This window comes from Puccinia triticina, chromosome 3A, assembly GCF_026914185.1.
Source record: "Puccinia triticina chromosome 3A, complete sequence".
Taxonomy (NCBI): Eukaryota; Fungi; Basidiomycota; class Pucciniomycetes; order Pucciniales; family Pucciniaceae; genus Puccinia; species Puccinia triticina.
In genome coordinates this window covers 7,026,477-7,047,254 of record NC_070560.1, presented here as the reverse complement: position 1 = coordinate 7,047,254, position 20,778 = coordinate 7,026,477, and the positions used below count along the sequence as shown (strand labels likewise).

The following is a 20,778-nucleotide window of genomic DNA, read 5'->3' as shown; positions in this document are numbered from 1 at the left end:
CCCAGAAAGTACCCGCGGTACCCGCCAAAAAGACCCGGGTACCCGTCGCCGCGTGTCCGGGTACGTGTCCGGGTATCAAGAAATGGCTGAGAAAGGAGCGGGTACCCGCCGTCGCGGGCACCCGGGTCTACATTGTCATCCTTAGTTCACAATTGGAGTTGGTATTGGCCTCAGGGGGAAGGTGAGCTTGCTTTGCCAGAAATCTGACACATTTTCTGACTAATCTCTTGGGGTTGCTGTAATACCCCTCTGCCTCAATGGGCCAGTTTGTTGTGAATTGGATTTTCTGAAGCTCTCCAAAAATCTTGCAAAGCTATCTTTCTTCCCGTCTTTGAAAACCAGGGGGAGGTTGAACCGCTGCTGATGACAACTTCCTGGCTATAAATCTTCATCTAAGTTCTTCCCGCCATTTTGCGTTTCAAAATATCACCACGGGGTTAACAACCTGTGACAATCTCTGCTGAAAATGGCAACGCCTTGGCCAGTGGAACTCACCCATGCTCATTTGTTCTAATGACCCATGATATCTATGAGGGTATAATTTTTGCCGCGGATAATCTTGGAATAGTAGATCTGCAGTTATAAGCTTGTGCCAAACATCAGGCTGAGGTACTTCCTTGCCATTGGGGTTGTAACTGTGCATTTTTGCTTTGAACAGTTCTTGCGCCTGAGGATTGAAGAATCTGATATATTTAACCAACTGTAGCGTCAAGATGTCTTTGGCACCCAACTTTTCCTTGTTTTCCACATTTGATAAAAAGGAAGTAACAATGTTGCTATAGTCACTATTGCACCAATGTTTGGGCGGATTGAAAACCTCAAACCATTTCAGCAACCTAAAAAGATTGGGCAACTTGTCTATCTCTTTTACAAAAAGGGGATGGCTGCAAAAATCTTCAAGCAATTTCTTCTTCAACTCGGCTGCTTCACTTTTTAGCTCCCTCTCTGCAAAAATCAATTGCAAGTTAAATTCCCAAAATCATAGAACTACTTCCTCAATATTAGAGGAATCGAGGGGACACACCATCTAAAACTGTGCATGCATTTTTTGTGATAATGTAAAAAAGGAAATTTAGATTATCTTATTTATTGGCTGCAGGTCTAAATTATTACTCACCATCCCAGCGGTTTAATGGTGCTTTTGAAAAGAAAACATCAAGATCATCAATCAATAAGCTGATAATTTTTTGATTCATGATGTTTTTTTAGGCCCCACTTGGATGCACTGTGATGTGTGATAAATAGGCATACAAATGCATGACCCCTGGGGGTTCTGAAAATTTGGTGTATATGTACGGGGGTCAAATTTTGGGTTGAGAGTGATAAATATCCCCATTTATGACGTATGACGGGTGCGTCCAGACAAGGCGGTTTGTATCAATAAGTTCAAAACCACGGTTACTCACCTGCATTGTAAAGGCTTTTTTTTGCTTGACTTTTGTAAGTCCTTTTGATTTCTTTCTTCAAAAGCTCATAAAAAAGTTTGTCTTTCACCCGTAACCAGAGCTTCTTGAACCAATCCACAAAGATGAAAATGGTCCGACCTAAATTGTTTTCATGAAAAGCAGATTCCAGTTCAATGCCTTTGTTCAAGTCATGATACTTCAGCTTTGATTTTAGGCTATCACGGGGAGAATGCTGCAAATAATTTGAAGGGGCAGTGGCACTTCTTGTTTTCAAACTGCCTGTTGTCTTAGAGATACTGTTTGTGTCTTCATTTATTTGGTTCCAAAAGCTTTGAGGAGCAATAGCAGGCTCAGAACTACCATTTAGATCTTGGGGAATGTTGATTACTCTTGAGTTTGCCGGATCTGGTGAAGCGGCCCTGACAGCGAGCTCTGGGTCAGGGTATATTCTGGACGGGACATCTATTCCGAGATAGATATGGAAAAGAAAGGATAATAATACGGACTTACTTCGCACACTGCGAGAAACTCTTTGCGCACTGTGGGGGTCGTTGTCTCGACGTCCAGCCCCCAGTGCGCGCTTCTGCCACGGCTCTTTGCGCACTGTGTGTTCCCCCCAAAAAACTGCTTGCCTTTCTTGAGATATTTTTTGATGAATCAATGAAATGACTTTGTATCATCCCCCAAAAAAATAATCAAATCACTTGGGGGTCTCCTTGAGCCTAGAGAACATTGACCAGAAAAAATCATATTTCAATGCGGCAAGCATTCAAAATGTTGTTTCCTGTAACCCAGTAGCGACAAAAACTTCACAGTATAATAGTCAATGTGCAATTTCATGGCCTGATAATTTTCAGCATTTTTGCCAGCTTTCCTGTATGTCAAATAGGTATTGCTGCAATTTCAGCATGTTGGGGCAGTGATCAACTCCCTGGTCTCCTGAGTTATGGTTGTGATTTTTTTAGCTTGATTAAAACTGTGGAAGCTCTTCTTGGCTGTAAGGATTCAAACTGGGTCCCCTTAAAGAGGTATATCTTGAAAATTCAATTGTTATTTGGGGAAAGAGAGACAGACGGGTGTGGAAAATTCTATGAGTATGTGTATGAAGGATAGCAGTGGTAAAGCAAAAAAATGTTCCGGAACAAAAGGCACGATCAAAAGCAAGCACTGTGATGTAACTGGCGTGGAGGCAAACAAAGGGGGGAGGGTGGGGGTCAGAGGACGCCCTGGCTGCAGTACTGGAAGGAGTCGTAGAGTCGGGTGAAGACGGAGTTGAGTGAAGGGAGGACAAGTTCACTCAGATTTTTCTCTAATGATGGAAAGGAAAGATGTGGGGGGAGGGGGGGACTCTTACCAACTTGCATGAGCTTGACGGTTGTGATGATTTGCTCGGCGTGTTTGCGGATCTTCTTGAACAATAGTTTGAAGAGCTTGACAAACTTGGCAGGTTGAGGACCTTGATGTAGTCCTGGACGCGCTTGAATGGGGCCATCTCGAAGCCAATTGAGCTCGGCGAATTGTTCAACAAAAAGCCGAAATCAATGTGGATGATGTGTCCCTCCTTGTCAATCAAGATTTTCCCATTGTGTCGGTCTTTTAGATGCGAAATGTACGAGATAATTGAGTATGATACAAGCAATTTCATGAAGTTCTTCTGTGCCCGCTTGTACTTTTCTCCCGTTGGTTGTCCATACGTCTAATCACAAAAAAAGTGGGAGAGAGTGCGTCAATGTCGTGTACTCCTTTTGCCATCTTTTGTGCCGGTAAGGCGGCATTATCGGCGAGAGGATCCATCGTCGTTTATCGGCAGAGTGAAAAGTGATCAGTATGATGTACCGGTATCTTAGCATCTGAGTGTGAGACCCCCGGGGTTCATTCCCCTTCCCGTATGTCTGCTCTGTAATCCTCCTGATTAGGGGACCCAAATGTTATTTTTGAACGGACTTACTTCGCGCACTGCGGAAAACTCTTTGCGCACTGTGGGGGTCGTCGTCTCGACGTCCAGCCCCCAGTGCGCGCTTCTGCCACGGCTCTTCGCGCACTGCATTTTCCGCCAAAAAAACGGCTTGCATTTCTTGAGATATTTTTTGATGAATCAATAGAATGGCCTTTTATGATCCCCCTAAAAAATAATCAAGTCATTTAGGGGTCTCCTTGAGCCTAGAGAAAATTGACATGAAAAAATCATATTTTAACGCGGCAGGGACCTGTAATATCGCTTCCTGTGCCCCATTAGCCCCAAAAATTTCACAGTATCATGGCAAATGTGCAAATTCATGACCTGATAATTTTCAGAATTTTTCCCAGAGATATAAGGGGTGCGCGGCAGACTTAGTAGGAAAATTACTGCTAACTGTATAGCTTTTTTGTTACACACCCAAACAGTCCCAAAATTTCAGAAATGTTTTCATTGTGGATATTCTCCGCGCCATAAATTTCTTGGCAATAGTGTGTCATGATAACATGAGATGTAGTGCGGCGGGCTTAGTTGGAAAATGACTGCTAACTTATCTCATGTTTTAATGACACACTATTGCTAAGAGCTTTATGGCGCGGAGAATATGCAAAATTGAAACATTCCTGAAAATTTCAGACTGTTTCAGCGTGTAACAAAAAATCTATACATGTAGCCGCCATTTTCCTACTAAGCCCGCCGCGCACCCCTTATATCTCATGTTATCATGACACACTATTGCCAAGAAATTTATGGCGCGGAGAATATCTACAATGAAAACATTTCTGAAATTTTGGGACTGTTTGGGTGTGTAACAAAAAAGCTATACAGTTAGCAGTAATTTTCCTACTAAGCCTGCTGCGCACCCCTTCTATCTCATTTTATAATGACACACTATTGCTAGGAATTTCAGGGAATCAATTTGAAGCACATTTCTCTGTGCTCTCAAAATTGTGTACCTTTGTTGTGTGTAAAAAAAAAGTTATACATATACGCAAAATAATAAACGCAATACCTATTTGGGCTAAAGGAAAGCTGGTGAAAATTCTGAAAATTATCAGGTCACGAATTTGCACATGTACCATGATACTGTGAAATTTTTGGGGCTACTGGGGCACAGGAAGCGGTATTACAGGTCCCTGCCGTGTTAAAATATGATTTTTTCATGTCAATTTTCTCTAGGCTCAAGGAGACCCCTAAATGACTTGATTATTTTTTAGGGGGATCATAAATAGTCATTCTATTGATTCATCAAAAAATATCTCAAGAAATGCAAGCCCTTTTTTGGGGGGAATGCACAGTGCGCGAAGAGCCGTGGCAAAAGCGCGCACTGGGGGCGGGACGTCGAGACGACAACCCCCACAGTGCGCGAAGAGTTTCTTGCAGTGCGCGAAGTAAGTCTGTTTTTGAAAATCAATTATTTCATAATTTTTTTTTCTGTTGGAAGGAGAGCTCCCAGCACCTCAAGGAAATTTCAGAGGGGTAATAATTACCCCCTTCAACAACTTATAGAAAAAAAAAGCAGATAATCTAGGTCTTAATTCTTGTGCAGTGCGCGAAGAGCTGTGGCAGAGGCACGCACTGGGTGCTAGACGTTGAGACAACGACCCCCACAGTGCGCAAAGAGTTTCTCACAGTGCACAAAGTAAGTCCGTAATAATAAAAATTGAATGCTGAAGCGCATGACCAGAATGGACCAGGTCACTGCTGGAAGAGGGTTTGTGATTTTTGAGTGTGAGTGAAAAAAGCAAAAAGGTTTGTTTAAATCATCAGCATACATTTTGAAAGTGATTTTTTTCAGCCGGAAACTGTACATCTTCAATTATCCCTGAGCGAGCCAGACAAGAGGCAACTTAGAGAGTTCCTCCCCCCCTTCCAACACGTTATATGGTACTCGCCCAGACATGCAGAGAACATTTCCAAGGACCAGGCAAAAAAATCAGTAGAAAGTTATGCATGGCTACGTTGTGTAACATGTTGGTCATCTGCCATACAAAACTCTGCAAAAGGTATGAATCCTTCATATTCTCTCACTGATGTACGTCTGAAGTGTAGAGACTGTAAAATGAAGATGTGTCTGGTGAGAGTCAAACTCACAACCTCAGCTATGCTGAGACACATACTAGAGTCAACACTGGGTTGATAAGATACCAGTAACGGTAACGTATCGATATCGTATCAATTTTTGGTGCGTTATTGTTACTGTTACCAGTAACGGCAGCGCGTTACCGATATTCAGTTTGAATTTTGGATTTTTTTTCAAGCCGTTACAATATTGCTGCTGATATGAAGTCAATATTGCCGCGGTATCGAGATTTTTTTGGCTCTTTTAGCCTTTTTTTTGGCTCTAATACTGCCGTTACCACATTTTCTGTGTTACCATAAGGGTAACAGTATGGTAACGCAGATAGGGTTTTGATACGCGCAGCGCGCAAAAAATCTTGTTACTGCTAACGGTAACGGTCCAAATAGGTAACGGGGATTGATTCAATACAAAATTTGGCCTAATATCATATTGAATCGTATTGACCCAGTGTTGCTAGAGTGCTGCCTTTACCAACTAGGCTACAGGTGCTTGTGGCTGCCAGCTGGGTGGTTGGTTGGTAGTGCTCATGGGTCAATTCTACAGCCCTCCATACTGTGGTGATACATCATGGTAGTAGACTAACAGACAACTCAACATGAAGGAAAAAAGTAATTAATGTTTTCAGTCCTTCCTCTGAAAATCTGTTATCCAATGCCCACCATCAAAGAAAAAATTGGATGGGGCAAGCATGTTTGACTAGCTGTTGGGTCCCATCAGCTTTCAATCATTCTTTGATGTTTAGGGTGGCATTGGAAGAGCAACAAAGCTCCCGTCTATTCATCTGCTGGTTTGGGGAACGGGGTTTTGAGCAGGGTGGGGCACACCGTCATGACATTTATGGTTGCTGCCTGTTGTTGCAGCGACGACACTCTGCGCCAGGGCAAATGGGGTGTCTTGAGGACGCATCTGGGGACGCTAAAAAGCTGTCTCGCGCCTCTCTAGCAACAAGCGTCCGCATGATGAGGAGAGTCAATACTGGAACAGAATACTTTTGAAAACCGTCACCCGGACAGCTTCCCAAGAGGCGGAAAGGCGTCCTCCCCCTGGCCTAACAAAGCCTCTCAAACGGCGGGGGGACTCCCTCATCCCAAAGCCTGTAAAGGGACTCTCCATAGGAGAGGCTTATGACTTGTCGTACCTTTTGCCTGAGATTTCTGGGCTTTTGGGCTTTTTATGCCCCTTTTTGCTTCCGCCTCGTTATGCAGAAAGAAATGGCCCTCCTCTGCTGAAGCCCTGAACAGGATAGCTGACCATCTTGGCTTCAGTTATCTATCCTCACAATTAGGATTGGATCCATGAGCTGGAATGGCCAAAGTTTTTTAACCAGAGCTTGTTTCTTGGGGAATTCTTGCGGATCTTATGATGATGCACGCCATTTCATCTGTTTTGTACAGATTCCTGCGGTGGCCCTGGACCGTTGGATGGCTCGAGCTCGAGTCTGAATGAGGGCACTCGCGTGCTCTCGCGCAGCGGCGCGCCCATTCACGACTTGCTGATGTAATCATCAAGATTAAACAGGCTCATGGGTCCGTTGTCGTGTGGTCCAGCTCTCCGATCTCAAATCGATCGTGTTCACTTAAATCGATTCACATCAACCATCTCTGTATATCACTCTGAAAGCATCGTGAAATCCTTAGGATGGCGACGGATTACATTCCCGATCTGTTTCACAGACTGTTCGACTTCCTGCAAGATCTCATCGATAAACCTGACCCCTCGTTATTGCCCCGGCTACGGTTGGAACTCGATCGCGCCAGACCGTTTATTATCCAACTATTTGACAAACGACCCAGGAATCCAAAGGAAGCAGATCAGATCAGAAAAGGTACAGTTTTTCTTGTATTAGTGATCTCCGCCTCAACTTGCTAAGGGGTGATGCTTCCCTTTTATTCCGTCTGTGGAAACACAGGTCAATTCGTTTATCAATCTACCTTGCATAGTCACACATCCGACTTCACGCAAGAGGCACTCTATCTCTCTGAGCAGCTTGAATTATCTGAAAATCAATGTGCCATCCTTTTGCAACATGGAATGTCCCGTAAAGCGCGCTATGGCAGACCGAACGCAGACAATGCGGTGATCATCTATTATCAGGAGCGAACAGCCCTACTGAGAGTTCTGAAACTCATCTTTCAACCTACGGATTCGGAAAACCTTATCACCAGTGGACTCAGTGAGGAACTCGAACGGTTTCGGAATGGTTTGATAAGTAGTCGGTCAACCTCAGTCAAGCAGGATACTTGGGTCTCGAAGGTGCTCAAAGAAATCGAGCACTCAAAGAATCAAATTCTCAAGTTGAAAGCTCAGCTCACTTCAAGTTCAACTTCGAATGCATATGCAGGTCAATCGACGAACAACAGTACTGGAGCATTCAACTTTGGATCTACATCTACCCCACCTCAAAGAGCTCCGGAAAAATCAAATCAGGTGGTAGTCAAATTCAGCGATGAGATCGTCCAAAGAATGCTAGAGCAGCACCAATCGGAAAGACGCGAACTTGGGCAAATTGTATATCTGATTGGATTTTCTCGGTTGCTCAACAAGGAACATCTTCTGAGTCTAGTCGATATCCTTGCCGACATGAACTCCCAGGATCCTCTGATTTGCCATTTCTTGATGACCTTCCTCGCAGCAATGGATGGCGAGTGCAGCTCACCGACGGATGCTGAGTATAACTATCTTACTGGGCTGTGGAACGATATCGCTTTTATGCAGACGATGACTGAGCGGTTAACTAAAAAGCGATGGCTGGTTCGACAAGTGAAAGCAGTCGCATTGTTACAATGGTGTTTGTTTTTAGGCTTAGCTTACCAGTATGTCAAGTTGTCTCTCAATAGCAAAAGCTGGCGACAAGTTATGCATCTGACCCTTAACTCTCTACAGGCAAGATCCCCGACTCGAGCACGAAACACAAATATGGGAGGATCTCATAGATCAGATGGTCATGTCTGCGATCCACAATGGCGCGTTTCCATTCATGGTTTCTGATTTGCTGGTTTTCAAAAAGAAAGATTTGCTGGAAGAATCGCCTCCTCAAATCCTTGGACCCCGAACGGAGGATGCCCTTCGCGTGGCCACTGCCGATGACCTTTTGGGTATTGAGGAAGGTTTTCGATCGGAAGTTGTGGAGCGAATCGATCATCTAATGATCACTTTTGTTACCTCGCTTCAATCTGTTCTACGTCGACTACGCAACCAAGAAGAAGATGTGCACGTCTCAATGCGCTACCATTCAATGAATCAAACGTCCAATCCGGACATGTCAGAGAGCCTCCCATCGACCCCTCATCATGATATTGAAGCCCTGTTCGAAGTCATTGCTGCTATCCATCGAAATGCCCCCGATTCTGCGTTGGTGTACTGGGGAGTCGGCGAGAATCAAGATAATATCGATGACCCCACGTTGACGTCCGGGCGCTCGACCAAATTGACTGGGTTTGTTAGATGGGCCTCCGAATGTCGTCAACTCGGAATGGTCCAATCGTTTTACGAAATGCTGGCGTCTTTAGCCACGGGCCCGCGCTGCAGTGATCTAGCCTACTCTTTCCTCATGAGCGGCTCGTCTGAAGATGGTACGAGTGGGATGAATCCTACAATGTCCCGCATTGCCGATGCCATGGGTAGGATCAACCTCTTGACGTGCTCGTGGTCCTCTATCTTTGGCCGATTCCAGTACTATATCCAGGCACTCCAAGTATTATCATTACAAAAAAACAACACGCCTGAAAACAGGCAGCTCTTCCCGGCTGAAGTGTCCATCCTCAAGAAGTATGCCAAAGTTATCAGACAAATTGTCCGTTATTCGTCCATCGCTCAAGCTACGCTATACGATCATCAAAAGTATCGACCTATCCAAACTCTTTTCGCTTTGGCAGCCTGCCCCATTCCGCTAGACCTAAAAGCAGAATTACTCTTGGCCATTGCCGCATTTGCCGCCCCCGGCAGCAAGATCAGTGCTGATATTGCTCGCAAGTGTTGGCTTACTCTTGAACATAGTCAGATTCTATCAACGAACACATGGGGCCTACCTGCTGATTTCGGCGCTCCAGGGGCGCTCTCATTGACCAGTGGTGAACTGATCAGGACCGGTATCCTGGCCGAGCTGGAAGAGGTGGAAGCAACCAATCAAGTCTATCCCGGGTCGACAGCTTTTATTCGTCTTCTGGTTGCTTTGATTCACCCACCGGCGCGCCGATCTCCAGTCAAGAAGGGGGAAGAACTAGAACTACAGTCCATCCCTGAAAACCTGGGTGTTTCATCTCGATCTCCAGGTATCGAACCTTATTTACGATTCGTAGTAGATGAAGTCTTCCGGAAAGTGGGATCGCGCGACTTTTTACATCAAGAAGAAAGATACCAGGTTTTCGAAGTATGTCTGGCCTTCATTGAAAGATGCCTAACGTCATACGAAATCGGGCCGTTTTTGGCTACTTCGACACTTTCCAATGCACATTCAGGAAGTGAGGTCCATTCTAGAGCAGTATCAGCCGTAGTAACGCATCCAGGATTTGAAATCATGCTTCGCATACTCAATAACACTGAGCTCACGCGGCAACTTTTTGAAACCCTTCTTAATGGGCCTCGTTTTGTTGAAAATGAACCTCAAAAGTCTGATATCACTTGCCGATGTGTCCTTCGCGCTCTCAGGATCGTGCACCGGGTTATCGAACTGCAACATCCTTTTCTAGACGGCGTTTTACCCCACGTACTGAAGCACGCGGCCTCAAATATCCCCCACGATCGGGTGATATGGGCCCGGTCAGCCCAAAGCTTGGATCAGCACATCTTTCACTCTAGCAGCATGGTTATTTCAATCGCCGTTCTGGTGGGGTGTGTAGAGGACGAGGAAGTTGCTTACCTTGCTGTTAAACTTTTAACGCACATTGCCGAATCCACATTCTTTAGTGCTGCTGATCAGTTCCATGGACAGTACCCTGGGAGAATGAACCGTTTACTTGGTCTGCTAGATTCTTCAGAAGAGAGCCTTTTAATTCTGGGTAACTTTATGGGTCGCTTGGAAGCAGCCGCATCAAGCTTTCGCGACGTGGATGATGGCGATTTTGTGGTTGATACATCTGGCGAACTAGAGGAGAGAGATATGTCTAGAATCTCCTCGGCCATCAGAAGTGCGATATTGGATCTTTTATTGCAGAATACTCAACCTCATCGAGCTGCCCCCAACGTGGCACACTATCTTTTGGGATTCGATGCACGAGCTTCTAAAGATACCATTGCTTTAGCCGATCCCAGATCCCCCGATGCCAAATTGTCTTGTTTCCATGCTATTCTCGATTTGCTCCGGATGGGACAAGCGTCAAGAAAATCTGAAGAAAATGAAGTCGAATTTTCGTTGCTCGAGAGGGATCCGATCCTGGCTGAAAAAGCTCACCGCGTTATTCGACAACTCTGTTTACACGAATATTCTTGCAAACCAGTTTCCCGCTACCTCCGTAATACCGAGCAGTATTTCATCGCCCAGGCCAGTGCTTTGCCGCTGTCGATACCGGCCAATCACGCCATCGCCGGTGGCCAGCTCATCATGAGCAGCGGAAAAGTCGTTGAGACTACTTGCAGTGAGATTGTAGCCACTATGCATTCGACATCCTGGGTACTGGAAACAATTTCTTTAGAGCTCAATATTCTCACGCAGCAAACCCAGCGAGAACGCGCTACCGACCTGTTGTTTATCTTGTTCGAATCTTCATCTTCCCCAAATCAAAGCAAGTCGATCTTGGACCAAGTTGGCAGTCCAGATCAATCCCTTCCAAGGATGCAAGAATTGTTTTTATACTTGGATTTCGCTTGGAAGAACGATACGACAATCGAGCCTCGTCCATTAAATTTTTTTGCAACCCTCAACTTCGATCAGTGTTGCATCATCGATAGCACGGGCTGCCAGCTCTTCGATTTAGGTGCAATCCTCAGCATGCTTGGAGCTACGCGACAAGAGATTAAGCGTCGTGGTCTGCTGAACACCGCTGCGCAACAGGCCGAAATGCAGGAAGAAATTAAATTTGTGATTGAATCTATTGTCGTTGAAAATCAGCGGCGACAGATTGCCTCAGCCCAGTACCATATGTTGCGTTCATGGAGCACATTACTGCGCCTCACTTTGAGTCGAGCGTTTCACTTGGTCCCGGCCGAAAATCGACACATCTTCTTGCTCGACCTGCTGGGTTCAGTCCTGTCGAAGCTAGTAGAAGGTCAAGTTGATTCAGATTCTGCTGAACTGTTAAGCGAAATCGTTGTCGCGTTGATGATCAAATTACGCCATGAAGGAACTCAATTAGGATCTCTAGCGACTGGTGAAGCAGCACAAGCTTTCCCCTTCGATCGCATGATAACCATTCTGAAGACGATTGTTCAAAGTATCGTCCTCTCCAACACTTCCAACATTATTCGAGGCAATCTATACGCGTCATTACTAGGGTTTCTTCAGCACGTCTACGCGACCAGTAACGCTGATTCGACAGCTTCACAATCTTTCTCGTCTCAAGACATAATGAAACTGGCCGACGCACTAGTTCCATCGCCTGATGCGGCCTCCACCGTTGTCAGTCAGTGGAATTCTTCTCGGAGCACTCTAGAGACCAATACTATTGCCATGATATCCACAGCCTTTGATCGACTGCTACCAGTGCTATCCAAAGACGCGATCATGGGTAGTGAGGTGTGGAAATCAGTTGCTTTTACCGCTCTGGACTCGCTCTTGATGTTATCCGACCGCTCAAGATCCGGCTTCAAATTGATGGCCGTATTATGGAGGAATGGATCCATGAAAAACTTCGTCGACTTTGTGAAAGATGCAGAAGCGGACCTCCTTGCAGTTCTTGAGCCTGACCCAGGTATGTGAGCTTTTCCGTTCTCCTGAACCTGAACTACATTGTTATTTCCCGCTTATCCTCTGTTTTATCAGAATCTCTGAATGCCTTGTATGTCTACGAGACCCAAATGGCATTTTTGCTACGCGTCGCCTCAAGTCAGGCCGGTGCTGAGAAGCTCATTGACGCTCAACTGCTAGTGAGATTGGGACAGTGCAACTACCTTAGTGGCTCACCGCAGAGCCTGTCTCTCCATCAAGGTAAGCTAACAAGGAATCTGATTAAATAGGCCTGGTTATTAACCTACATCATTTTACAGAGTTCGATATGTTCATTCCATCTGCTTCAGAGAGATACCATCAGTTACTCCTCCCTGCATTGCAATTGGTCGCCGGTGTTCTCATCAGTCTAGGCTCTGAGTCTGGTCTTGCTACTCGGGAAGTAAGAGTCAATTTACTTTGACCCTCAAACAGTTTTTGGTATGATAGCATACTGACGCCATATTTTTGTCAAAAGGCTCTGAACTTCATCAACGCACAACGAGAGATGATCATGACATGCATTCGCTCGGCGGGAATGCTGACATCCAGCGTCGGAATTCAGGAGTTACTCCTAATTACTACCATCCTAAGAATAGCCTTACCGGCTGTTGGCGACCAAGAAATTGTGGGTACAAGTTCATTTGATACCCGCCTGAATAGATTTCAGGAATTGATTTGTTTCGATGCTTTTTCCAGGCTTCCTCAACAGATTTTGGTGCACTCCACACCGGTATCCTTGCCATCGCGAATGTAGTGTGTGGGAGTCAAGCTTGGATGAATAACATTTTACCTGCAAGTGAGCTCGAAAGGGAAAATGTAGCTCGCATCGTACCAGGTAACAGATTCTCTTTTTTTCCTTGGCGAGGATGGACCGATCGTGAACTAACATCTTGGTTTGCATCTCAAGGCTCCAATGCTCCATTCACAGTCTTTCAGGAGCAGATCAGAGACCTCGGACTGACTTTCGAAAGTAGTATCTTGACCTACATGAGAGTGGCATCTCAAAGGCGAGGTGAGCCCAAGTTCTAGCACATCAATCCAATCTTCGAGTTAACTAGTGACGATGACTCCCAAACAGCTCGAGTAAGGTTCATCCCAGTGATTTCACCGACTCTTAGACCACTTGAATCAACCAATGGGATGGTTGGTAAGTAATGCTTTGACATACTAGCAGACAAGGCAAGAAGAAAAATCCTCACTAACCCGTTCTCTCAAATTATAGGACCAGGTCCCACTCTTGGAACCACTCTAAGTTTCCTCCGGGATTCTACTAACTTGCTCGAGTTCACTGTCCTTCAGACTAGCAGCCTTACTCATCGGTTAAACAACTGGGGTAAAATCAGTCGGGAAGAGGTTGCGGAGGTACATTCAGCATTTGTTTTTCTCGCCATACTTTTTCTCTTCATTCATTCACTTTAGTCAGAGCGTCACGGTAAATCGTATCTGAAACATTTGCCTCGCGTAATTGATTTTTTTTTTTTTTTTGCTTTGTTTTCAGATCTTAGCGGAAGATGATGAGTTCAAAACACACGAATCAGATCGGAAGCTTCAAGCCAAACAGAAAGTGACTGAAGCTCACACGAAATCTTATGCAAGATCTGTGGCGATCTTGGGTAAGCTTTCGATCTATCTATGGAGTCCCCTCTGCGCTCCTTACACATGGTCGGAATATTATTGATCTCGTGTAACCTTTTGGATAATTTTTCATGAATTGAATCATGCAGATATGATTGATATGACGCTATCCCTATTTTGGAGGAACGCTTCCTATTACCTCCAACAAAATGAAATGGGCGATGGGAACCATGGTGCCAGTGGCGATGGATTCGCGACATTACCACGATCGTCGTCTTCATTTCTTGGTGGACCCGGGTCAGGATCGACCACTAGCTATCCAAACAAATTGAATCTTGATCTGCTATCGGGTAAACGAAGCGCCAATAAGGACAATGGAGCTCTATTTGGTGCAGCCAGCCATAATGGGATTAATAGCTCTCTCACGGGAAATCGGTTCCTCAGTAATAACACCGGTAACGATTTTGATATCAATATCATTAAAGAAGAATGCCTGGAATTCATCAGGCCAACGTTTGTCAAATTACAGAATATCGATTTGGTAAGCATTTATCTCGTCAGAATAAACCCAGGAAGTGTATTGAAAACCGGTTTGAGAAATTCAATTAACTCGTTTTTACTTTCCAATTTTTCTCTGTTAGGCTTCAGGAGGGTTCACAAAAGATGCAATCAGGGCACGAAAGAATTACATGGAAATTTTGATTAGATCAATTTCAAGTCTACTATTTACATCTTAATCACTCTGTTTTCATTCCTTCTACCTTTTTTATCCAAAGCAAATGTGATTCAAAAATAGGCACATTTTAAACAAATCCAGCTTCCTATCTCATTTAAACTAGGCTCCGGATGCTATATTTTTATTTTTGTCATGTTATGTTAGGTACCTATCTCTTGTTTGATTTGCCTTCTTGGAAAACAACTGGCTTAAACTAACTTACCACAAGTCCCCCTTGGTGGACTGGGAGGCCTGCTGTGGCTGGCGGCAAAGCTACCCCTCCCGCAGGGGCTAGCTTAACTAAGAGCATCTCCAACGGAGCCATGACTCGAGCTTAACCAAGCCTCTCTGGAGCATAGCCCCGCAGGGTCTCTGTCTCACAGAGAGGCTTGCCCCCAAGCGGCAAATTCTGGCGTGAGAGCTGACAGACTGTAGTCCTGGCCAGCACCCAAATTCCACTAAATCAATGCCTACACATTAAATCAATGCCTTCCACGCAACAAACGAGGTCATGAGTGGCACGGCCTTGTAGCCTGGCTTCTTGCGCAGCCATTCATCTATCAGTGCTAGACATCCTTTCAAAAAACACAATGAGCTGTTTTCCAAAAGTCAAACTCTTGTTTTTTTCACTCCTGTACACTCCACTATCCAATAAACTTGCTGTATCCTACCTGTACCGCGACAAAAACATAGTACAGAAGCCACCATAACTGTACACTTTGGCATGTCTATTTAGCTCTTATGTACTTGCCTCACATGTACAAATGTACGGACAATCCAAGAATCTTGGTAAGATGATGTTACAAGCTTTGTAACTTCAAGACCGCTCAAGTTAATTACATGTGATCTATGTAAGATTGAAGGCGAGATGCAGGCCTTCAATCTTGAACCAGGGCGGCCTGATTGGCCTGCAGGAGGCAATTTTAGTGTGGTGTCAAAGTTTGACACCAGCCAAATGGTTGGAGGCAGTCCTCAGCGCTCACACCAAATTTCCTGGATTACTCCCAAGTCCCTCCTTTGGAGGCTTGCGCTTTGCGCAAGGGGCGCCAGCCTGCCAACCCAGAAGGGAGGACTGACTAAGTTTGGCCGTGACTGGGTGTTTGGGGGCAAACTTTGGCGGCCCGGGTTCCTTTTTTGTGCTCCAACGGACCCGCATGACAACCCTGGGAACATTGCCGGGGGCAGTCAAACCCGCAATCACCTGCTGACTTCTGTGGGTCGCCTCCCAGCCGCAATACCAGACACCTCCATCCACTCGTCTTCATACCTCCCAAAGATGGACAACATGGTATGTATCAACAAATGCACCAAATTCTACTTGCAGCTCACCAAGCAAGAAAAAAAATACTTCATCAATTGAATCAACAAGCCTCCTCTTGATAACAGGGTCTTTTCCGGTCATCAAGAGGAGTAAAAACTCCCCTCCATGACCGGTTCTCTCTGGTCATTGAGAGGAGTAAACACTCCCCTCCATGACCAGGTCCATTCTGGTCATCAAGAGGAGTAAACATTCCCCTTGATGACCGGGTCCGTTCTGGTCATCAAGAGGAGTAAACATTCCCCTTGATGACCAGGTCTGTTCTGGTCGTCAAGAGCAGTGTTTCCTCCACTCAATGACCGGGTTTGCTCCAGTCATCCAGATACATGTGTGGTTCTCTCCAGTCTCAGGTCATCAAGAGGAGTATAATATAGGAAACTCCTCTCAATGACTGGTCCACTTGGGTCATTGAGAGGAGTGTTTCCTTCTTTCAATGACGGGGTTTGCTTTGGTCATTGAGATACATGCAACCAGAATGTTCCAGTCATCAATATGTGTGCATCCCAATGACCGGAACAAGGATTGCAGAGGGTGGTGGGTGGTGCTGGAGGAGTGAGCTCATTTGGATTGCGGCTTAAACTGCCAGTCCATAATTGGAGCTGAGCTGCGACTGCTGTGAAATGTGTTTGCCAGCCGGGGAACACAGGCAAACTGCCCCCCTGGACCGTTGGAGATGCTCTAAGCCTCTCAAACAGAGGGTCCAGGGGACCCCGACTGGAGGGCTCTCTGTAGGAGAGGCTTATGAATAATGTCTGCAGACTTGCAGAGATTATTCAACAAAGAAATCAGAAAAAAGAGACAGTTTTCCTAGCAAGACTTGGCACCCTCACCTATTTCTTTGAGGGTAAATCTTCAAAGCTAATTGAAGGAATCCATTTTAAAGGTCAAACAAATCCTGAAGGATCTTCTGTTGCTCTGAAGATCCATTTTTGGATTTTCTGATAATTTGCAAGATTGAATATCCTATCTGCAGCAAAATGTAACAATTGAGTGGCTATAGGTAGGATGTGGAGATATCTGCAGGTTTGCAAATCCAAGATTCACAAGTGTTGGAATTTGCCCAACTCGGTACCTGTGATGTCCTCCCTGTTGCCCATGAGCTCTGCTCTGTTGTGCACAATGTTCACCCGCTCCCAGTTCTTATCTCCTACCCGGCTCTATCCCCTTTCCTTTTCTCTTCTCTTCCGTCACACACCTCCAAAACATGTTAAGATTTCAGCTCTTTACTTAGAGGCGAGTTGGGAGGTGATGGGGTTGATGACCGAGGAGCTTTCCTGAAGATGGTTGACACAGGTGGGGCTTGTGTGGTTTTGCTCAGATTTGATGATTTTTATTTCATGTCCGAGGAGCAGACTTTAACCAAACAACTACAGAGCCCCCCAGCAAGATCCAAAGGGGGGCCTAAAAGCAATAACAGGGGACAGGACAGGTGACAGGGAACAGGAGATAATTCATGGCCACTCGGCCATACAAATCAGGACAGGTGACAGGGGACAGGAACAGGGGACAGGAACTGTCAGCCACAGAGTACATGTCACAGTACCTTACACGTACCAAGTACCTGCAATTGTTCACATTACATATAGTACATTCCTTTTACACCTTTATTACATATGTATATCATTTGATACAAGCTTAAGAATGTACTCCTGTTATACATTACATTACAGATAACCATAGTTAAATACAGTTACCATAATGTACTGTTGTTATGAGAGTTAAGTTACGTGCAACAGTAAGATTACAATACATTGTAACATTACTGTACAAGTGAAATACCCCAAGACAGGTATCACTCATTTATCCCCTGTTACACCTCAGTCCCCATTTACATAATATATTGGTTATGATATAATTACATAAACAATACATGATGTAATCCAATTCAAAGAGCACTGAATGGAATCAATGATTGGTTATGATCAGCTAGTGTGCACAGCTACTGATCCAGGATCAGTACTGATCATTACACTGCCCTGATCATTTCCAATGTTGATCCTCATGAGGATCTGCTTCCCTTGAGCGCTTCCAGTTCCCCCCTGGTCCTGAAGCGCCTCCCAGCGCCTCATATTCCCTCCTGCTCTTTCCCCTCTATATAAACACGCCCCTCAGGACTGTTTATCCCTCAGAATATTATTATAGCAAGGTTTAACATATGCATAGTTAAACAGTGCCTTCATTCTCACCCATCTTTCAATTCAGGAATAACATCAACTCTTGATTACCCTTACCTTTCTGTAGGTAAAACCACGAACCCAAGTTGAGTTATTCCTTGGATGCCTATTAACACCCTGTGTTGATCTGGATGCGCCTTAATTGAGCAAGCCTCTCAGTCAAGATTACTGATAGAGTGAAACCTTTTACAGGTCTTACCACAAACCCATTGGCCCATCCTTGGCATCTTACACCATCATCTTGATAGTAACAACCCTCTCAGACACGGTTAGTTACATACAGGCTGACAATTGGGGGTCTGGCCTATTATTTATCCGTGATTCTCACTCCCAAACCGTGAAAATCATACTAACATACCTATTTCCTTACCATTTTTACGCCAAAATGTCTTGTTAAAAGACAAATGACCACCATTATCTGTGATTTCAAACCCAACTCCAACCTCCTGAAATTACAGAAATACACGAAGGAAGACCCTAATAACCTTGAAGTCCAAGAACACGTCAGAAAAACCCATACACTGATTGGAGAGGACCAATTCTACACCTGTACCTGGATTACTTACAGTACTCTTTGGATAACTTGTATCTATCATCCTGACGGTACACTTATTGATACTACTGAAGAATCAGAATTTGTGGAAGAAGAACAAACTAAACTTGTTAGAAAACCAAAACTCACAGCTTTCCCATTTGGATATCCTCCCTTTGACGAAGAATACTGCTCTTATACAGAACATACCTCCTACTCCACGCTTCCCCCCTTCACTTCTGACGGCCCTCCTCCGCAACTTACGCGCAGAAAGAGAAGTCAAATCATTGACTAGATTTCCCGTGATTGTGTCTTAGATTCTCCCTTATTTTCTCATCATTTTCCTAGACTCTTCACCCTGTTTCCTTCTATAAAACCGGAAAAATCCATAAAAAATCATCCTATTGTTGACTATCTCTCTCTTTTTGTACTGGAAAAATTGTCTCTATTTCGCCAAAAACCCATAGAAATTGAATCATACACACTTGGTTGACTCTACACATTGAAATTCTAGTGAATTTCATTCATTTTCTCTGCGGAAAACACACCGGAACGCTTGTTCCCCCCAAAAGGAGAATAGATACGAAAATTCTGAGTAGACCAATCGAACCGCAAGGGTTGATTTACACTACTAGGTTTTTTTCGTGAGACTCCAAACTCTACCATTCCTACGGCAGGAAAGCATTTGTACTGCATTCCCACTCGAGAGCGCATTAGGTTGCGGGACTAAGTGGTACTACATACACCGTGCGCATCCTGTGTATACAGGATCTACATAACTCAATTACAGTTCAATTATACTGTACTACTGTATTACCCCGGATCTGCAAGGATCTACAGGGATTTACATGCTTACAGGGCGAATGAAGTTTATGCTCATTGCGGAGCGGTACCAGTTTAGGCTCGTTGCGGAGTGGCACGAGTTTACCCTCATTGTGGAGCTTAAGAAGTTTATTCTTGTTGTGGAGACGATCGTGTAAATCTTCCTGAAGCAAGAACCGAGAGAGAGCGGAGGGTTCCTTAGAACAGGCTGAGTCCTCCTTGAGGTGAAACGCAAGTAATTTCTTGTCTTCATGACGAGTTGAATCCATCGAAGGCGTTTTCTGAGATCTGCAAGCAGAGGCGGGCGAATAGGGATGGCTCACGAGAGTGGCACAAGGCAGGGTTTTTACGAAGGTAGTAGATACCCTGGAGGTGCATAAACTGGGAGGACTTACTTTTGCTTCAGTTTGCCTCCACGGGGTTCCAGTATCCTCCTCCGCCGCACCTTGCATAATGTACACTGGGAATTGAAAACTGAATTGAAATCGAGCTGAGATCTTCTTTTTAATGGTTTTGAGTATCTTGAGATGTTTTTCGGGTTTTCTATTTTGCTGATCGAGAAAAAATGATGAAATTGGGGAAACGGGCCAATGATCCTCTAGAGTTTGAGCTGATTCGGCGGCAAGAATGCGAGGACCTAAATTAAGACCGCCGTAATTCGAACCAGCAGAGCTCATAAAAAAGGACGATCCTCGTTAGAATCGTCGGGAAGCCGCGCCACGTGCGCCAGCACACCCTTGCGGCCCTGACCAGGGAATTCACGTTCCCATCTTCCGGACCCAGTTGAACACAGCGATAACTCGATGTCGCGGCCGCTGGCATCTGGAATGATAATCTTCTCGCCGGATTGCGGGTTGAAAGAAAGGGTGGCCGCCACGTCCATCAGAAAAGGACGACCCAAAATCAAAGGTCCGTCATTGCGCGTGATCCAAAAGTGGCACGTCCTATCGATAGTTTTCCCGACGCGAATCGGAACATCCTCAGCCACGCCTATCAATTCGCAGGCCTGGTTGTTGATACCGTAGACCGCGGACTGAAAATTAACTCTCGGGGTCAAGTTAAACTGATTCGCCATCGTGTCGGATATCAAATTAAGCTGCGAACCAGAATCGATAAGTGGCTTCGCAGGAGTTTCTCCATCGCCTATGAGACAGGACAGATAACCTAGCGGGCAGGAGTAAAGGTTTAGATCCGCCCCCAAATCCCGTACTTCGTCCCCCTCGGCTAGAGTGCCGGAGTGAACCTTGAGCTCTTCCGCGCCAACTTCCACGCGCCTTCGCGACACCCATTTTTTGACACCCTCTGCAACAGTAGGTGCAAGAGCCAGCAGCTCC

At 45.2% G+C, this 20,778-nt stretch overlaps 2 protein-coding genes across 2 annotated transcripts; one reads left to right on the top strand and one right to left on the bottom strand.

The window, feature by feature from the left end:
* Nucleotides 1–2,620: 2,620 nt before the first annotated feature.
* Nucleotides 2,621–3,051, bottom strand: PtA15_3A769 (uncharacterized protein; the record flags this gene model as incomplete). The annotated part of the gene is made up of 2 exons (XM_053167769.1): nt 2,621–2,715; nt 2,847–3,051. The coding sequence occupies 2 exons, from the start codon at nt 3,049–3,051 to the stop codon at nt 2,621–2,623; spliced, it is 300 nt and encodes a 99-aa protein (XP_053018954.1).
* Nucleotides 3,052–7,084: 4,033 nt separating this feature from the next.
* Nucleotides 7,085–14,620, top strand: PtA15_3A768 (uncharacterized protein; the record flags this gene model as incomplete). The annotated part of the gene is made up of 13 exons (XM_053167768.1): nt 7,085–7,271; nt 7,356–8,259; nt 8,330–12,291; nt 12,363–12,527; nt 12,587–12,708; nt 12,784–12,933; nt 13,005–13,143; nt 13,216–13,320; nt 13,387–13,455; nt 13,531–13,670; nt 13,807–13,921; nt 14,033–14,424; nt 14,525–14,620. The coding sequence occupies 13 exons, from the start codon at nt 7,085–7,087 to the stop codon at nt 14,618–14,620; spliced, it is 6,546 nt and encodes a 2,181-aa protein (XP_053018953.1).
* Between the last annotated feature and the right edge of the window lie 6,158 nt (nt 14,621–20,778).